Source organism: Nerophis ophidion, linkage group LG06 (assembly GCF_033978795.1).
Source record: "Nerophis ophidion isolate RoL-2023_Sa linkage group LG06, RoL_Noph_v1.0, whole genome shotgun sequence".
Classification (NCBI taxonomy): Eukaryota; Metazoa; Chordata; class Actinopteri; order Syngnathiformes; family Syngnathidae; genus Nerophis; species Nerophis ophidion.
In genome coordinates, this window is record NC_084616.1 from 57,262,108 (window position 1) to 57,277,704 (window position 15,597).

At 40.5% G+C, this 15,597-nt stretch overlaps 1 protein-coding gene across 1 annotated transcript; it reads left to right on the forward strand.

The window, feature by feature from the left end:
• The first annotated feature begins 1,143 nt into the window (after nt 1-1,143).
• mafba (MAF bZIP transcription factor Ba) lies at nt 1,144-4,595 on the forward strand. Its single transcript, XM_061904394.1, has 2 exons — nt 1,144-1,362; nt 1,597-4,595. Exon 2 carries the CDS (start codon nt 1,707-1,709, stop codon nt 2,790-2,792), a length of 1,086 nt encoding a protein of 361 aa, XP_061760378.1. The 5' UTR covers nt 1,144-1,362; nt 1,597-1,706; the 3' UTR covers nt 2,793-4,595.
• The last annotated feature ends 11,002 nt before the right edge of the window (nt 4,596-15,597 follow it).

The following is a 15,597-nucleotide window of genomic DNA, read 5'->3' on the forward strand; positions in this document are numbered from 1 at the left end:
TAAATCACCATCATTTTGCAAACATGCTTTTTCTAATTATGTGGGCGGCATAGCACGGTTGGTAGAGTGGCCGTGCCAGCAACTTCAGGTTTCCAGGTCCGATTCCCGTTTCCGCCATCTATAGTCACTGCCGTTGTGTCCTTGGGCAAGACACTTTACCCACCTGCTCATACTGGTTTATATGCAACTTGGATATTGGGTTTCACGATGTAAAGCGCTTTGAGTCACTAGAGAAAAGTGCTTTATAAATATAATTAACTTCACTAATCCATTTATGCATCATTTTTCTACCGCTTGTCCCTCTGTGATCATCTAAACCAGTGGTTCTTCACCTTCTTGAAGGTACTGAACCCCACTAGTTTTATATGTGCATCCACCGAACTCTTCTTTAGTGAAAAATAAAATGTTTTTCAAATTCAAAACAAAGTTATATGATCTTTTACTGGTGCACAGCTGTGCATGAACATCACCTTGTTCAAAGAACAAAACCAACACAGTGCATGAACTCGTAACACATTAGACACCTGCAAATCAGTTTGGGTTCTGCTGTTGCCGTATCCCTAATCATTTTTATGTACACGATGAGTCGGGTGTGGCTTGAGTGGAGGCTCCACCGAACCCCTTAAGGCCGACTCACCGAACCCCTAGGGTTGGATCGAACCCTGGTTAAGAACCACCGATCAAAACACATAAAGAGTACACTTTCTTTGTAGAATATTTTATTGTATGTGTCATCACAGGTATGTGCATTTTAAGTTTGTTTATTATCTATCTATTTATCAATTTTCTACCGCTTATTCCCTTTGGGGTCGCTGGTGCCAATCTCAGCTACAATCGGGCGGAAGGCGGGTTACACCCTGGACAAGTCGCCACCTCATCGCAGGTTTTTTTTTTATTATATTCCCGTTAAAGATCTGCACATATGATAAGGTAAATAAACAAGAGGGGGCACTGACGGTGTTTCCCCACCTTCTGCTGCTAGGTCAGCTGACAGTATGTGGCTGTCAAGCCTGCCCCCTCCTTCCTTCTCACCCGCTCTTCCCTTCCTCTATTTCAGTGTCGGGGTCCGGGCTCCCATTGGACGATGGCGCATCGCGGATCCCGCCTCTGGCCATACGTCACCGGGTTGTATAAGCATAAAGCTCCCGCTGGCTGGGAGGGCAGTCTGCTGGATATCAGAGTGGAGGAGAGAGAGAGAGAGAGGAAAGGAGGCTTTCGATCTCTGCGGTGCAGAGCTGAAAAAAGCAGCTTCTCAGAACATTTCAGACGCCCTATATTTAAACGTGCGCCTTTTATTTTCCTGGAGAAAAAAAAAAAAAGAGGACTTACAGCAAGTTGCAACGAGGACTGGCGCCCGTCTCTGTGAGCTAACTTTCCTGATCTTATTTATGTTTTTTTTTTGTTGTTTTTTTTTTTTTTTGCAAGTTGTTATGCAGCTACTGAAGAGACTGCTTTATTGTGCACTGAGGCCAGTTTCTACCTCACGCGCGTCTTGACGCAAACAGTCCGCAGAGCTTGAGTCTGAAAGTTTTTTTTTTTGTTTTTTTCCCCCTCCCCTCCTGCACCCCCCCCCCCCCCCCCCTCCCTCCCTCCAAGGTGTTTCAAGAAGCTCCAGCAAGTCGAGCCGAAAAGAACTATTGCATGAACCAAGAACGGAGAGAATAGATTCAAAAGTTGGTTTCCTGCGAAAGAGCCGCGACGGCAGCATGAGCGCAGAGCTGAACATGGGCCCGGAACTACCCAGCAGCCCTCTGGCTCTGGAATATGTCAACGATTTTGACCTGATGAAGTTTGACGTCAAGAAGGAGGGTTTGGCTGGGCTGGAGCGCGCAGGAGTGCGTCAATGCAACCGCCTCCAACCACAAGGCTCCGTGTCCTCCACGCCGATCAGCACGCCCTGCAGCTCCGTGCCCTCGTCGCCCAGCTTCAGTCCCACCGAGCAAAAGAACCACCTGGAGGAGTTGTACTGGCTGCCCAGCGGCGGCTACCATCAACAGATGGACCCGCAGACCCTCAGCCTGACGCCCGAGGACGCGGTGGAGGCCCTGATCGGAGCCACGACCCACGGCCACCCTCCGCCTCCGCACGTCCAGCAGCAGCTGCAGCAGCAAGGCGCCTTCGAAGGCTACCGGGGCCCTCATCACCACCACGGCCACCACGGCCAGCAGCACCACCATCCATACGCGGCGGCCATGGCGCACCACGGCGAGGAACTCTCAGCCCACCCGGGCGCGCACGGCCACGCACACGGCCAGCACCACCACCACAGCAACAACCAAGACCCGGACAGCCCGTCCCCGGTGTCCCCGGACGCCCACCAGACGCTGCACCACCACCGCCACAACAACCACCACCACCACCACCACCATCACCACGGCCACCCGGGCCAGCCGGCGTCGCACCACGGCTCGGCGGGCGGGCTCAGCGTGGAGGACCGCTTCTCCGACGACCAGCTGGTGTCCATGTCGGTGCGGGAGCTCAACAGACACCTGCGCGGCTTCACCAAGGACGAGGTGATCCGCCTCAAGCAGAAGCGCAGGACCCTGAAGAACCGCGGCTACGCGCAGTCGTGCAGGTTCAAGCGGGTGCAGCAGAAGCACGTGCTGGAGAACGAGAAGACGCAGCTGATGAACCAGGTGGAGCAACTCAAGGCGGAGATCGGCCGCCTGGCCCGGGAGAGGGACGCCTACAAACTCAAGTGCGAGAAACTGGCAGGCTCCGGGCCCGCCGGGGGGTTCCGTGAGGCGGGCTCGACCAGCGACAACCCCTCATCGCCAGAGTTCTTCATGTGAGTGTGACGCAAAAAAAAAAAAAACAAACAAAAAAAACATCCACCTTGAACACAAAATTGACTGATTAGAGAGCATCAACAAACACGACCGTAGCCAACAATTAGATCACAAGTAACCATCTCCATCCAGGCAGCATCTTTCTACACTCGAGACTTTTTTTTTTCTTTCTTCCTCTCCACAAAGACTGGTGAACTTTATCCCTCCTCGGAGCAACTTTTACATCTTGTTATTAAATGTCGTGGAGCAGCAAAAAGAAGAAAAAAAACAAAACAAGAAAAAACTCCACTTTATGCAAACGAAACGAACCCGTCAAGGGAGGGCATTTTATGCAACGTCTCATTGATTTATTGCCTGCTTGGTTATATTGGAATATATAGAGAAACGGGGTGGGGGGTTGGGGGGGATAATCTGCATTAAATATTAATCCTGCATGCTGGACATGTATGGTAATAATTTCTATTTTCTACTTTCATCATCTCGTGTATATTAAGAGCATGTTGTTGATCTGCGCTTATTCATAGTTTTTTGTTTGTTTTTTTTTTGTTTTTTTTTTGGGACGGAGGGAGAACTTGCAGCAGGGAAGGAAACAGCAGGACTGCCTGTGCAGCATCATGGGGGGGAGGCGGGGAGGAGGGGTTATTATTTAGGCTTGTAAATATTACGCAACCGCAAAACTGCACAAGATTGAGGAGGCTGGTTTGAACTTCTTTCTTTCTTTGTGTTCTGTTCCTCATGTATTTTTTTTAATTATTATTGTGTTTTTTTTAATCTTCTATTAATGATGGCGTTTCTCAAGTGCGGGATTGACTGAGAGAGCAGTGCATCTTAATTCCAGTTTTTTCCCCGTCACATTTTTAAAATACAGCATTTGTGTGTCGAGTGCACTTTTGGAGGCTGATTTGTGTATTTTATTTTTTATTTTTTCCTGGGCAAGTTTTTGAGTTTGGACATTTGCACAACCCCCTTTCAGGAAGATATGCAAAGACCCACTGGAATGAAATCGAAGGTTAGGTTAATGAAGTGCAAAGATTGATAATAGCATTTTTTTTTGACACATTGACTATAATTTCAATATTACAATTATTTGTATTATTTTATTTAATCCAAAGGCGTCAACATGAAAAACCCAAATAGGTACTTTTTAGTGAGTAAGTGCCTAAGAATTTTTTTTATATATATATTTGAGCGTGGTTTTAATTTAAATCGTCAAGAATGCTGCAGAGGTCTTGTTAGAAAAGGTGATGCAACGTTAGAAATGAGTGCTCTGTGTTTTCCTGATTTTTTTTTTTCTGCAGGACAGTAAAAAAAGGGGACTCAGGTGGTGCAAATGCTCCAAATGAAAACTTTATTTTATCTGATATGTTTATGTGTCTTTGTTGTATTATTATTATTATTGTTATTTGATACTTCTGGTTCTGCTGGCCAGATGCATACAAACAAAGTTTTTATTTTATTGATTTAAATTAACAGACTTGTCAGATCATATCAAATACAGCATGCATGGTGCTTGCATTTGAAACTGTTGTCATGCATTTGAACAAGCTTTCGTTTTGTTGATTCAACTGTGTTGAAATCGAACTGAAACTGCAGCAGCGGGTTGTTGTTTTGTTTTTTTCCACTATTTTCATGTACTTTGTCATGATTGGGATCAATTTTCAATCTCCTTTGTATGAATAATAGTTAAAACACTTAAATTTGAACTGTTCCATTCAGGCTGGTTTCTGTTTCGTCTTACTTTTTTGGTTGTTTTTGGAAGAAATGGTTTCCTATTTTGCTTATTAAAGTCAGTGAAATGGCAATAAATCCCTCTCAGACTTATTACTTAAACATGCATTTGCAAAATGTGCATTGTCTTATCTCAAGGTTATTTTCTAGTAAAATAAACACTTTATTTTGTAGCCACGCAACACATTTTATTCAAGAACATTGCAATATTTTCCAAATATACCTGCACAGTGCACAGTCTTTATTTATGGGGAGTTTTTTTTTTTTGGTATATTCTGCTGGCCTCTGCAGACTTTTGCACTAACCTCCCCGCTAAAAGGAGATCTTAACCTTGCAACACAGGAGGGGGAAGAAAGACCAAAACCTTACATTAAGTGCAAAAACATTTGTGGGTGTCGTGCATGGCTTTGAATACACTTACGGGCTCAAAGTGAAAACAATCCCATCGCCTGCTGAGGTGAGATTAAAATGATCCAGTGTGCAGGGTCACATTTGTATTGTTTTATATTGATGGCAGAGATGGGCCTGCACGTGCATGTTGCACGTGGTCCGTGCACAGTTGAGCATGAATTATGTTTTTTTTAGCGATTTGATGAAGTGATCAACTACGAACATCAGACTTTCATAACAGGGATAGTGCGGAAGGAGCAGAAAGGTAGCGCAAGAAGGGAGTTTAAGTGTTTGATGGGAGTTTCTGGTGTCAAAACATTATCTGACTGGCGTCTGCACATTCTCAAGGGCAAAGCAGCGAGGAAGTCCATCAGCCAATGAGAAGGTGAGCAAAGTGGCTCTAGTTTACATTCTCTGCCTGCATGTGTGCCTCTCTATCTGCTCTGCTTCTGGAGTACAGCTGGGGTGAACCAGGACAAACAGATCTTCACTTACAATTATGGTTGAGTGATTATTGTTGAACAGAAAAGGGACGGGGTTGTTATCTTTTCATTTGCTATTTTATTATTATTCACTTTTTAATAAAAGTTACCTGTCCAGGTAAAAGAAAAGATGCATATTTGAAAGTGCATCATGGAGTCCTGATACTTACCTCAAATAAAAAAAATTAATAAGCTTTGTCATTCTGCATAAATGATGTATTTGTGCAGAATAATTACGTCACCGCTGACTTTTTGAACCATGCAGTATGAGCGTCACTGCGGAGATGATAGCAATAAGACAACTTTGTCACAAGAGCGTTTACTGTATAGTTTCATTAATCCGGTGATAATTGGGGAGGCTTTATTACTGGCTTGGCGTGAACTTTACTCGTAAACATTAATGAAACCATCCTCTTTGCAAAGTCAACTTTACTTTATAAAGAGTAAGGTCATATTAATGGCTTAGAGCAGGGGTCGGCAACTCACGGCTCTTTAGGGCCGCCGTAGTGGCTCCCTGGAGCTTTTTCAAAAATATATGAAAAATGGAAATTATAAGTGGAAAAAAACATATTTTTTGTCTTAATATGGTTTCTGTAGGAAGACAGGCTTCACGGTGGCAGAGGGGTTAGTGCGTCTGCCTCACAAAACGAAGGTCCTGCAGTCCTGGGTTCAAATCCAGGCTCGGGATCTTTCTGTGTGGAGTTTGCATGTTCTCCCCGTGAATGCGTGGGTTCCCTCCGGGTACTCCGGCTTCCTCCCACTTCCAAAGACATGCACCTGGGGATAGGTTGATTGGCAACACTAAATTGGCTCTAGTGTGTGAATGTGAGTGTGAATGTTGTCTGTCTATCTGTGTTGGCCCTGCGATGAGGTGGCGACTTGTCCAGGGTGTACCCCGCCTTCCGCCCGATTGTAGCTGAGATAGGCGCCAGCGCCCCCCGCGACCCCAAAAAGGGAATAAGCGGTAGAAAATGGATGAATGGATGGTTTCTGTAGGAGGACAAACATGACACAAACCTCCCTAATTGCTATAAAGCACACTATTTATATTAAACATGCTTCACTGATTCGAGTATTTGGCGAGCGCCGTTATGTCCTACTAACTTTGGCAGTCCTTGAACTCACCGTAGTTTGTTTACATGTAGAACTTTCTCTGACTTTCTAAGACGTGTTTTATGCCACTTCTTTTTCTGTCTCATTTTGTGCACCAAACTTATAACGTTGTGCATGAATGCACAAAGGTGAGTTTTGTAGATGGGTTTAACTTATGTGGAGTGTGCTAATCAGACATATTTGGTCACTGCATGACTGCAAGTTAATTGATGCTAACATGCTATTTAGGCTAGCTATATGTACATATTGCATCATTATGCCTCATTTTTAGGTATATTTTAGCTCATTTAGTTTCCTTTAAGTCCTCATAATTCAATTTATATCTCATGACACACTCTCTGTATGTAATATGGTTTTTAATTTTTTGCAGCTCCAGACGGATTTGTTTTTGTATTTTTGGTCCAATATGGCTCTTTCAACATTTTGGGTTGCCGACCCCTGGCTTAGAGTAAACTTTACTTTGTAAAGGGTAAGATCTCAACGATTATTTAGAGCAGTGGTTCTTAATTTGGCTTCAATCGAACCCGAGGGGTTCGGCGGAGCCTTTGCCACGGTGGTCAAGACACACCCGACTCCTCGTGTAAATACAAACTTCTCCCTATTGGTGTATTATGGATACCCCCAAACAATGTTTCCTCTAATTTTCCATCTGATTTGCAGGTGTTTAATTCGTTGTGAGTTCAAGCACTGTATTGGTTTTGTTCTTTAAACAAGGTGATGTTCATGCACGGTTCTTCTTGTGCACCAGTAAAAAAAAAAATATAACTTTGTCTTGAATTTGAAAAAAAAAACACATTTTATTTTTAACTAAAGGCGGTTTCGGTGAATGCGCATATGAAACTGGTACCTCCAACAAGGTTATGAACCACTGATTTAGAGTATCCCTTTATTGTTTTTTAGAAGTATCTCTTAATCAATTAAATTGTGACAATTTGTGTCTGCAATTGTTTTGAGTAAGGTTTAACAAATGACAATTTAAACCGATGCAGGACCTGTACTTGCTATACTTTCCTTGCATGCCTGTGTTCGCAAATATTTGTTGTGAAACTATAGAAGAAACACAAAGAGGAACAAAGGCAGCAGGGGAGAGTAGAAGCAAGCATGAGGCTCAGCTCAGCGGAAGAGCCAAGGACACAGTGACCAGGCGTACTGTAATGATTTTAGTCTCCGATCACACGTTCACGCCCCCCCTGCAGAGATGCTATCTGCATGCAGCCTGCTCTCACAGCCTCCAGAGCTTCGCCTCAGCAGCTGCACCACTGGCGAGTCCATTGATGGCTGCCCTGAACCTGTCCAGACGTTCTCTTATTGAGCGAGGTCATACAGTTGGCCTGCAAAACTCCCCAAATGTTAGTCTTGGCAATGCTCTGTGCAGGTACAGGCAACATCCCTATCTTTGACTCCAAACACCACAATCTCACCTGCACCGTTCCCAATCCGGCAAACATGCACATTTCTATGCCTTTCAAATTCACACGTGGTCACTTTAATTCCTGTATTTGATTTTCCTTTTAAATATTCACCGGCAATCAGAGTTCTGTACCACAAAGGTTCACGGATCCAAATGATTCGTTAGAACAGTGGTTCTCAACCTTTTTTCAGTGATGTACCCCCTGTGAACATGTTTTTAATTCAAGAACCCTCTAATCAGAGCAAGGCATTTTTGGTTGAAAAAAAGAGATAAAGAAGTAAAATACAGCACTATGTCATCAGTTTTTCATTTATTAAATTGTATAACAGTGAAAAATATTGCTAATTTGTAGTGGTCTTTCTTGAACTATTTGGAAAAAAAGTTAAAAATAACGAAAAACTTGTTGAAAATAAACAAGTGATTCAATTATAAATAAAGATTTCTACACATATAAGTAATCATCAACTTAAAGTGCCCTCTTTGGGGATTGTAATAGAGATCCATCTGGATTCTTGAACTTAATTCTAAACATTTCTTCACAAAAAAAGAAATCTTAAACATCAATATTTATGGAACATGTCCACAAAAAAATCTAGCTGTCCACACTGAATACTGCATTGTTGCATTTCTTTTCACAGTTTCTGAACTGACATTCATATTTTGTTTAAGTATTATTCAATAAATATATGTATAAAGGATTTTTGAATTGTTGCTATTTTTAGAATATTAAAAAAAAATCTCACATACCCCTTGGCATACCTTCAAGTACCCCCAGGGGTACGCGTACCCCCATTTGAGAACCACTGCCTTAGAAAATGAACACACATGAACACTGATTGAAAAACAACTTGTCACCAAGACAGTCAGCCAGTGTGCCTGATTAAAATATATATATATATATATATATATATATATATATATATATATATATATATATATTACAAAGGAAGCAGTTTTATTTATTTAGTATTTTATTTTCATACTGCAATTTGTGGCAGACCTTTCATGGTGTTGCATCTCTCTTCAACACTAAGTTGCTATTCATCTTCATCACCTCCCCTTTTGTTTTGTTTTTTAATATTTTGTCTTCCTCTCTTCTTCAGCCTCAAGGTATTGTTTCCCAGCAATAATTCAGATCAGGGTACTTTCATTGCACCCCCCACCACCACCCCCGACCTCTTTCGAACTATGCTGGAAAGTGCCAACTGCTCAACTCTTAACCATTGGGCATGTGTAGACACAGATAATATGCGGGCCTTTTCTAATGTTGCATTATAGTGATTCGACTGTGTTATTGAGCAAGCAACAGCTGGTGAAATGAGAAACACTTGATAAATATATCCACTAAGTCAGCTTTTAACAACAAATAACAACTCAAGTAAGTAATAAAATGCTGGATGTTTTCTTATTGGTTGTCAATGAGCAAAACATTCTCTTCACAAATAGATTTAGGACTGTTTGTTGGAAGGGATGAATGTCTCATGTGTTGATGTATTTGTCTATAATCATGGGAGCACGACATATATCATATGACACAATATGATTTATGGTAATTGGTAAATAGGCTATACTTGCATAGTGCTTTTCTACCTTCAAGGTACTCAAAGCGCTTTGACACTATTTCCACATTCACACGCGCATTCACACACTGATGGCGGGAGCTGCCATGCAAAGGCCCTAACCACGACCAATCAGGAGCAAGGGTGAAGTGTCTTGCTCAAGGACACAACGGATGTGACGAGGTTGGTAGAAGGTGGGGATCGAACCAGGAACCCTCAGCTTGCTGGCACGGCCGCTCTCCCAACAGTGCCACGCCGTCCCCAATACATTTGCCATAATAAAAAAATTACATGACATTGTTTGTTTTTTTCAAACAGTGAGAGCATCTTTTTGTATAAGTTCGCTATCACAAGTAACGTCAAAAGCAAATCTGACCACATCGGACCAGGTAATCATTTATACCAGACCAGGACAGAGCATGTCCTTTGACTGTCCCTGTTCCACATAAGGTTGATCCAAAATACAATTCAAATATATTTACTTCAAGCATGGGTTGAAATGCTCATATACACCTTGATTTAACCAGATGATAACCCATTGAGATTTGAGATCGCTTTCACAAAGGTGACCTGGTCAAGAGGTTAATAGAACAATCAAAAACTAATATGAAAAATATGATGCTTAACAATTATTTGTAACTGTATTGTTATACAGTACAAAATATTGCATTAGAACGTGATTAATAACAGTAATGTTGGTATGGAGGTAATTCCAAAAAGGACACCATTTGGATTTTAGAAATGTGGAGACACAATTGGGTTGGGTATATGGATTGTGGTTTGAAGGGATTAAATGCATGTTTGACAGTTGGAAAAAAATATATATATATATAAAACATTTTTTTATACATAAAACAATAAAATAACAGATATAAATAAACTATTTAGTTTTTTTATGATTGTATTATGATTTAGTTGAATGTACCTGATGGGAAGTAAACAATATCAGCTGGAACAAAAGACTACTTAAACCAGGAATCCCCAAACTTTCTGACAATGGGGCCGCATTGGGTTAAAAATATTTGGCCGCGGGCTGGGCTCTGTGGGTGTGAGTATATATGTGTATATATATATATATATATATATATATATATATATATATATATATATATATATATATACATATATCTTGATTGGATTATCCAGAGAATAGTGCTCGATACCGTGGTAGAGCGCAATATGTATGTGTGGGAATAATCACAAGACTACTTCATCTCTACAGAACTGTTTCATGAGGGGTTCCCTCAATTATCAGGAGATTTTAATGGAAGCATTCACATACAAGTATTACCACAGCAGTGGTAATAAAATATGCAACCTATGCTTAAAAGAGAAACTGTTTATTATATATCATCCAGACCTGTCATCCCTCAACAAGCGCATTGAAATAATTTCAACCTGCCGCCACAGACGAAAACACCTCCTAGGTAACAAATGAGCCAATCACCACGCCCCTACGCCTACCTGTACCCACCCACTCTGTGCCCTATATAAACCATTGTATGTGAATGCTTCCATTAAAATCTCCTGATGATTGAGGTAACCCCTCATGAAACAGTTCTGTAGAGATGAAGTAGTCTTGTGATTTATCCCACACACACATATATATATATATATATATATATATATATATACATATATATATATATATATATTTTTTTTTTTTTCCCTCAAACACTAATTGACTAAATGAGTGCGCACTCGCCGCACGGTCGCCCGACACTGCGGCACGAGCGCAATTATGTCACGTTATCAATGGGAAAATGCATTTTTAGATAATATAATTTGCCTGAGTGGCTACGAGACCCCGAGAGTAAAAAGTGGTAGAACATAGATTAGAAAGGACACATTAAAAAAAAAGTCTTGTTCACGAGTGAAGGAAGAGTGGATCGTGAGGTCGACAGGCGGATCGGTGCGGCGTTTTCAGTAATGCGGGCGTTGTATCGATCCGTTGTGTTGAAGAAGGAGCTGAGCCGGAAGGCAAAGCTCTCAATTTACCGGTCGATCTACGTTCCCACCCTCACCTACGGTCATGAGCTTTGGGTTATGACCGAAAGGACAAGCTCACGGGTACAAGCGGCCAAAATTAATTTCCTCCGCCGGGTGGCGGGGCTCTCCCTGACAGATAAGATGAGAAGCTCTGCCATCCCAGAGGGGCTCAACGTAAAGCTGCTGCTCCTCCACATCAAGAAGAGCCAGATGAGGTGGTTCGGGCATCTGGTCAGGATGCCACCCGAATGCCTCCCTAGGGAGGTGTTTAGGGCACGTCCAACTGGTAGGAGGCCACGGGGAAGACCCAGGACACGTTGGGAAGACTATGTCTCCCGGCTGGGCTGAGAACGCCTCGGGATCACCCGGGAAGAGCTGGACGAAGTGGCTGGGGAGAGGGAAATCTGGGCTACCCTGCTTAGTTTGCTGTCTCCGCGACCCAAGCTCAGATAAGCGGAAGAAGATGGATGGATGGATGGATGGATGGAAATAAGTCATATTTTATATTCATATAATAGTTAAAACACATTTAAATAATGGTTCCCATATTCCAATATATGAGTCATTATTATCTAAGCCACTGGTTCTCAACCTTTTTTCAGTGATGTACCCCCTGTGAAAAATGTTTTCATTCAAGTACCCCATAATCAGAGCAAAGCATTTTTGGTTGAAAAAAATAGATAAAGAAGTAAAATACAGCACTATGTCATAAGTTTCTGATTTATTAAATTACTGTATATAACAGTGCAAAATATTGCTCATTTGTAAGTGGTCTTTCTTGAACTATTTGGAAAAAAAAAGATATAAAAATAACTAAAAACTTGTTGAAAAATAAACAAATGATTCAATTATTAATAAAGATTTCTACACATAGAAGTAATCATCAACTTAAAGTGCCCTCTTTGGGGATTGTAATAGAGATCCATCTGGATTCATGAACTTAATTCTAAACATTTCTTCACAAAAAAATAAATCTTCAACATCAATATTTATGGAACATTTCCACAAAAAAAATCTAGCTGTCAACACTGAATATTGCATTGTTGTATTTGTTTTCACAGTTTATGAACTTACATTCATATTTTGTTGAAGTATTATTCAATGAATATATTTATAAAGGAATTTTGAATTGTTGCTATTTTTAGAATATTTAAAAAAAATCTCACGTACCCCTTGGCATACCTTCAAATACCCCCAGGGGTACGCGTACCCCCATTTGAGAACCACTGATCTAAGCTAAATGCATTTTTTCTACTGATATCATTTCCATAGCTTGTGTGTACCACTCAGTATGATTTGGACTATCAACGTCTATCCATTTTTTTAGTATTACTCTTTTTGTTATGATGCATACTGAAATAAATGCATTTTTACCCTTTGATGACACGTTACTAAATTGATGCGGATTACCAAGAATACATTCATATTTTTTGAATGTGGGAGGAAGCTGGAATCCCCGGAGAAAACCGAGAAGAAAATGCAAACTCCACAAAGCGATGTCCAAACGGAGATTCAAACACAGATCTCCCAGATCTCCTGTGTGGCCTACATGCTAACCACTGTGTGTCCTGTTTGACTTGTCTCCATTTAATAGCGTAACATTATTTTTGGGCGTTAAAAAGTGGAGGAGAAAAAACTGTTTTTTTAAAAAGTTCAGGGACATGTCCACTCGAAGTACATACATGCATTCCACAACACACAAACCAGTAACCCATCTTCAGTCTTCTCTTGGCAACTCACTTGTTTTGTGGTCATGTTTAAAAAGATTGTTCTTCTGTAAGAATGTGGACATACAAGAAGAGGCTTTCTCCTCATTTGACCCAGGAAAGTCCCTCAATGTCATCTATGACTTTGTTCGTCACAAACGCTTTACGGCTGCGACAGACACGTAGAGCCATAGCCAGTCGATGAAAATGACCTGTGAGTACACCACTGCTTCCGGGATGTGAAACTCAATTCCGGTTGGGATTGATCGTCGTTTGACCACTGCAGGGATGAGGCCAGCAGGAGAAGATAAGAGTAAATACCACGTGGTCAATGATACGCTTGAACCATCCACCCTGACTGCAACGAAGGCTCTCTTTTTTAATAGAAAGAGACCGGAGTGCCTTAGGACTAGGATGGTAATGTTAAACGGTATTCATGAAAAACTTTAGCAAAACTCCCGACTGTTCAAATTATCATAAACCTTCACATAAACTTGACGTGCAACCTTCCTTTTGCCTTTATCATTAGAATACACTCTTGAACCTTTGGTTATAGTTTGTGTCTAAGTTTATTTAGAACATGCATACAATTACAATATGATAAATTACATATTTCCAGTTTCTCATTACAGCATGTTCAAAAAGGAGTAGGAAGAAGCAGAGCTTATTTAGTACTTATTTAGTACCGAAAAATTAAATATTGTTGTTCTTGTGCAATGGCAATAAAGATTTATTCTATTCTATTCTAATCTAAACGTACTCCTTTTATTTCATAACAATTACAAACACTTTTGTTTGCGCTTAATCTGTAACACAGCAGTGAATACGTAAATAAATAAATAAATGAGTAAGTAAATACATATTAAATACAGAAATAAAAAATGAATAGGGTTCTCATTAACAAATATTTAAGTAAGTTTTGATTCACATAATAACATAAATAAGATGATCTTATTTTCTAATAAGGTTCAAGATGTTCATCAGGAAGGTTCTTTTTTTTTCATTTGTAAGCACTTTGAGTTTGAACAGTTTCTTAAACTGGATCATATTAGAATATGTTTGATTTTTTTTTAAATAAATCCATTCTATAAATGAAGTCAACATGATGATATCATAAGTGTTGTATGTGCATAAAAATGTTTACAATCAGATTTTTTCTCTACAAATCACTTTATGTTCTTTACTGCTCACAAGTGTTACTATATCTGAGTTATTGTGTAGAAATAATGGGAAACAACTACAAATGTGCGCTTCATTCACTAACGGCATTACAAAAAAGATCAATTAGAATAGTACATAATGTTGGATATAGAGAACATACAAACCCTTTATTTATTAAAGCACAATTATTGAAATTCAACAATTTGGTGCATTTGCAAACAGCTAAAAGTATGCACAACGCAGACTATAATCTGCTACCCGAGAAGGTACAACAATTCTTCTTAACAAACGAGGAGAAATATAACATACAATCTAATTTAAAACATCTGTATGCTCGTACAACACTTAAAACCTTTAGTATATCAGTATATGGAATTAAATTATGGAACGGATTGGTCATGAGGGCGGTTCTCCTGCCTTTTTTTCCTCTTGTTTTCGTACTCCCCTCCCATCTTGTGTCTGTAAGTCTCCTACCCGGTCATCAATTGCAGGTGTGCTGCCAGTCATCTGAGCCCACCTGCTACCAATCAACCACCTGACTTAAAACCTGGATCTCCACCCAGCCAGTGCCAGTTCGTCCATTGCCTGCGGTACATTCAAGCCTGTGCTCACGTACTCTGACCTTTGCCCTGAAGCTTGTGTAATTCCTGTATTTTTGTATTTCCTAAACTGGTGGACAGACTTTTGACTCGGTTTTCCTGGAGCTGATTTTTTGTTACAACAGATTTATTTCCTCCAGTGACTTTTTGTTATTAAATATAGATTCATTTACTGATCTGCACTTGGATTTTTATTTTTTTTTAAACCACAACAGGATTAACCAAATAAATCAAACAAAGGACCAATTCAGTTTAAGAGGAGCGTTCACTCTACAAGTGTTCACAGAACAAGAATTATAATGAATATCATGAACCCTGGGCTTTACGGTGGAAGAGAGGTTAGTGCGTCTGCCTCACAATACGAAGGTCCTGAGTAGTCTGGGGTTCAATCCCGGGCTTGGGATCTTTTTGTGTGGAGTTTGCATGTCCTCCCTGTGAATGCATGTATGTTCTTTAGTATATTATTTATTTCTTATTTATTTGTTCACTGTTCTGTTACAGAGAACAAGGACATTGGATACAATTGCTATGGTATGAAAAGGGGTAGGATTAAATAAACTCTGTTTCTTCTTGGTCCTTTTCGGATGTGCTGTAATGAAACAACTAATTGTGTGATGCAATACATTGTAATTGTATACGTGTTCGAAATAAACTGAAACTGAACTGAACA

Coding starts and splice junctions, on each gene's coding strand:
- mafba (XM_061904394.1), top strand. CDS start 1,707: ATGAGCGCAGAGCTGAACATGGGCCCGGAACTACCCAGCAGCCCTCTG.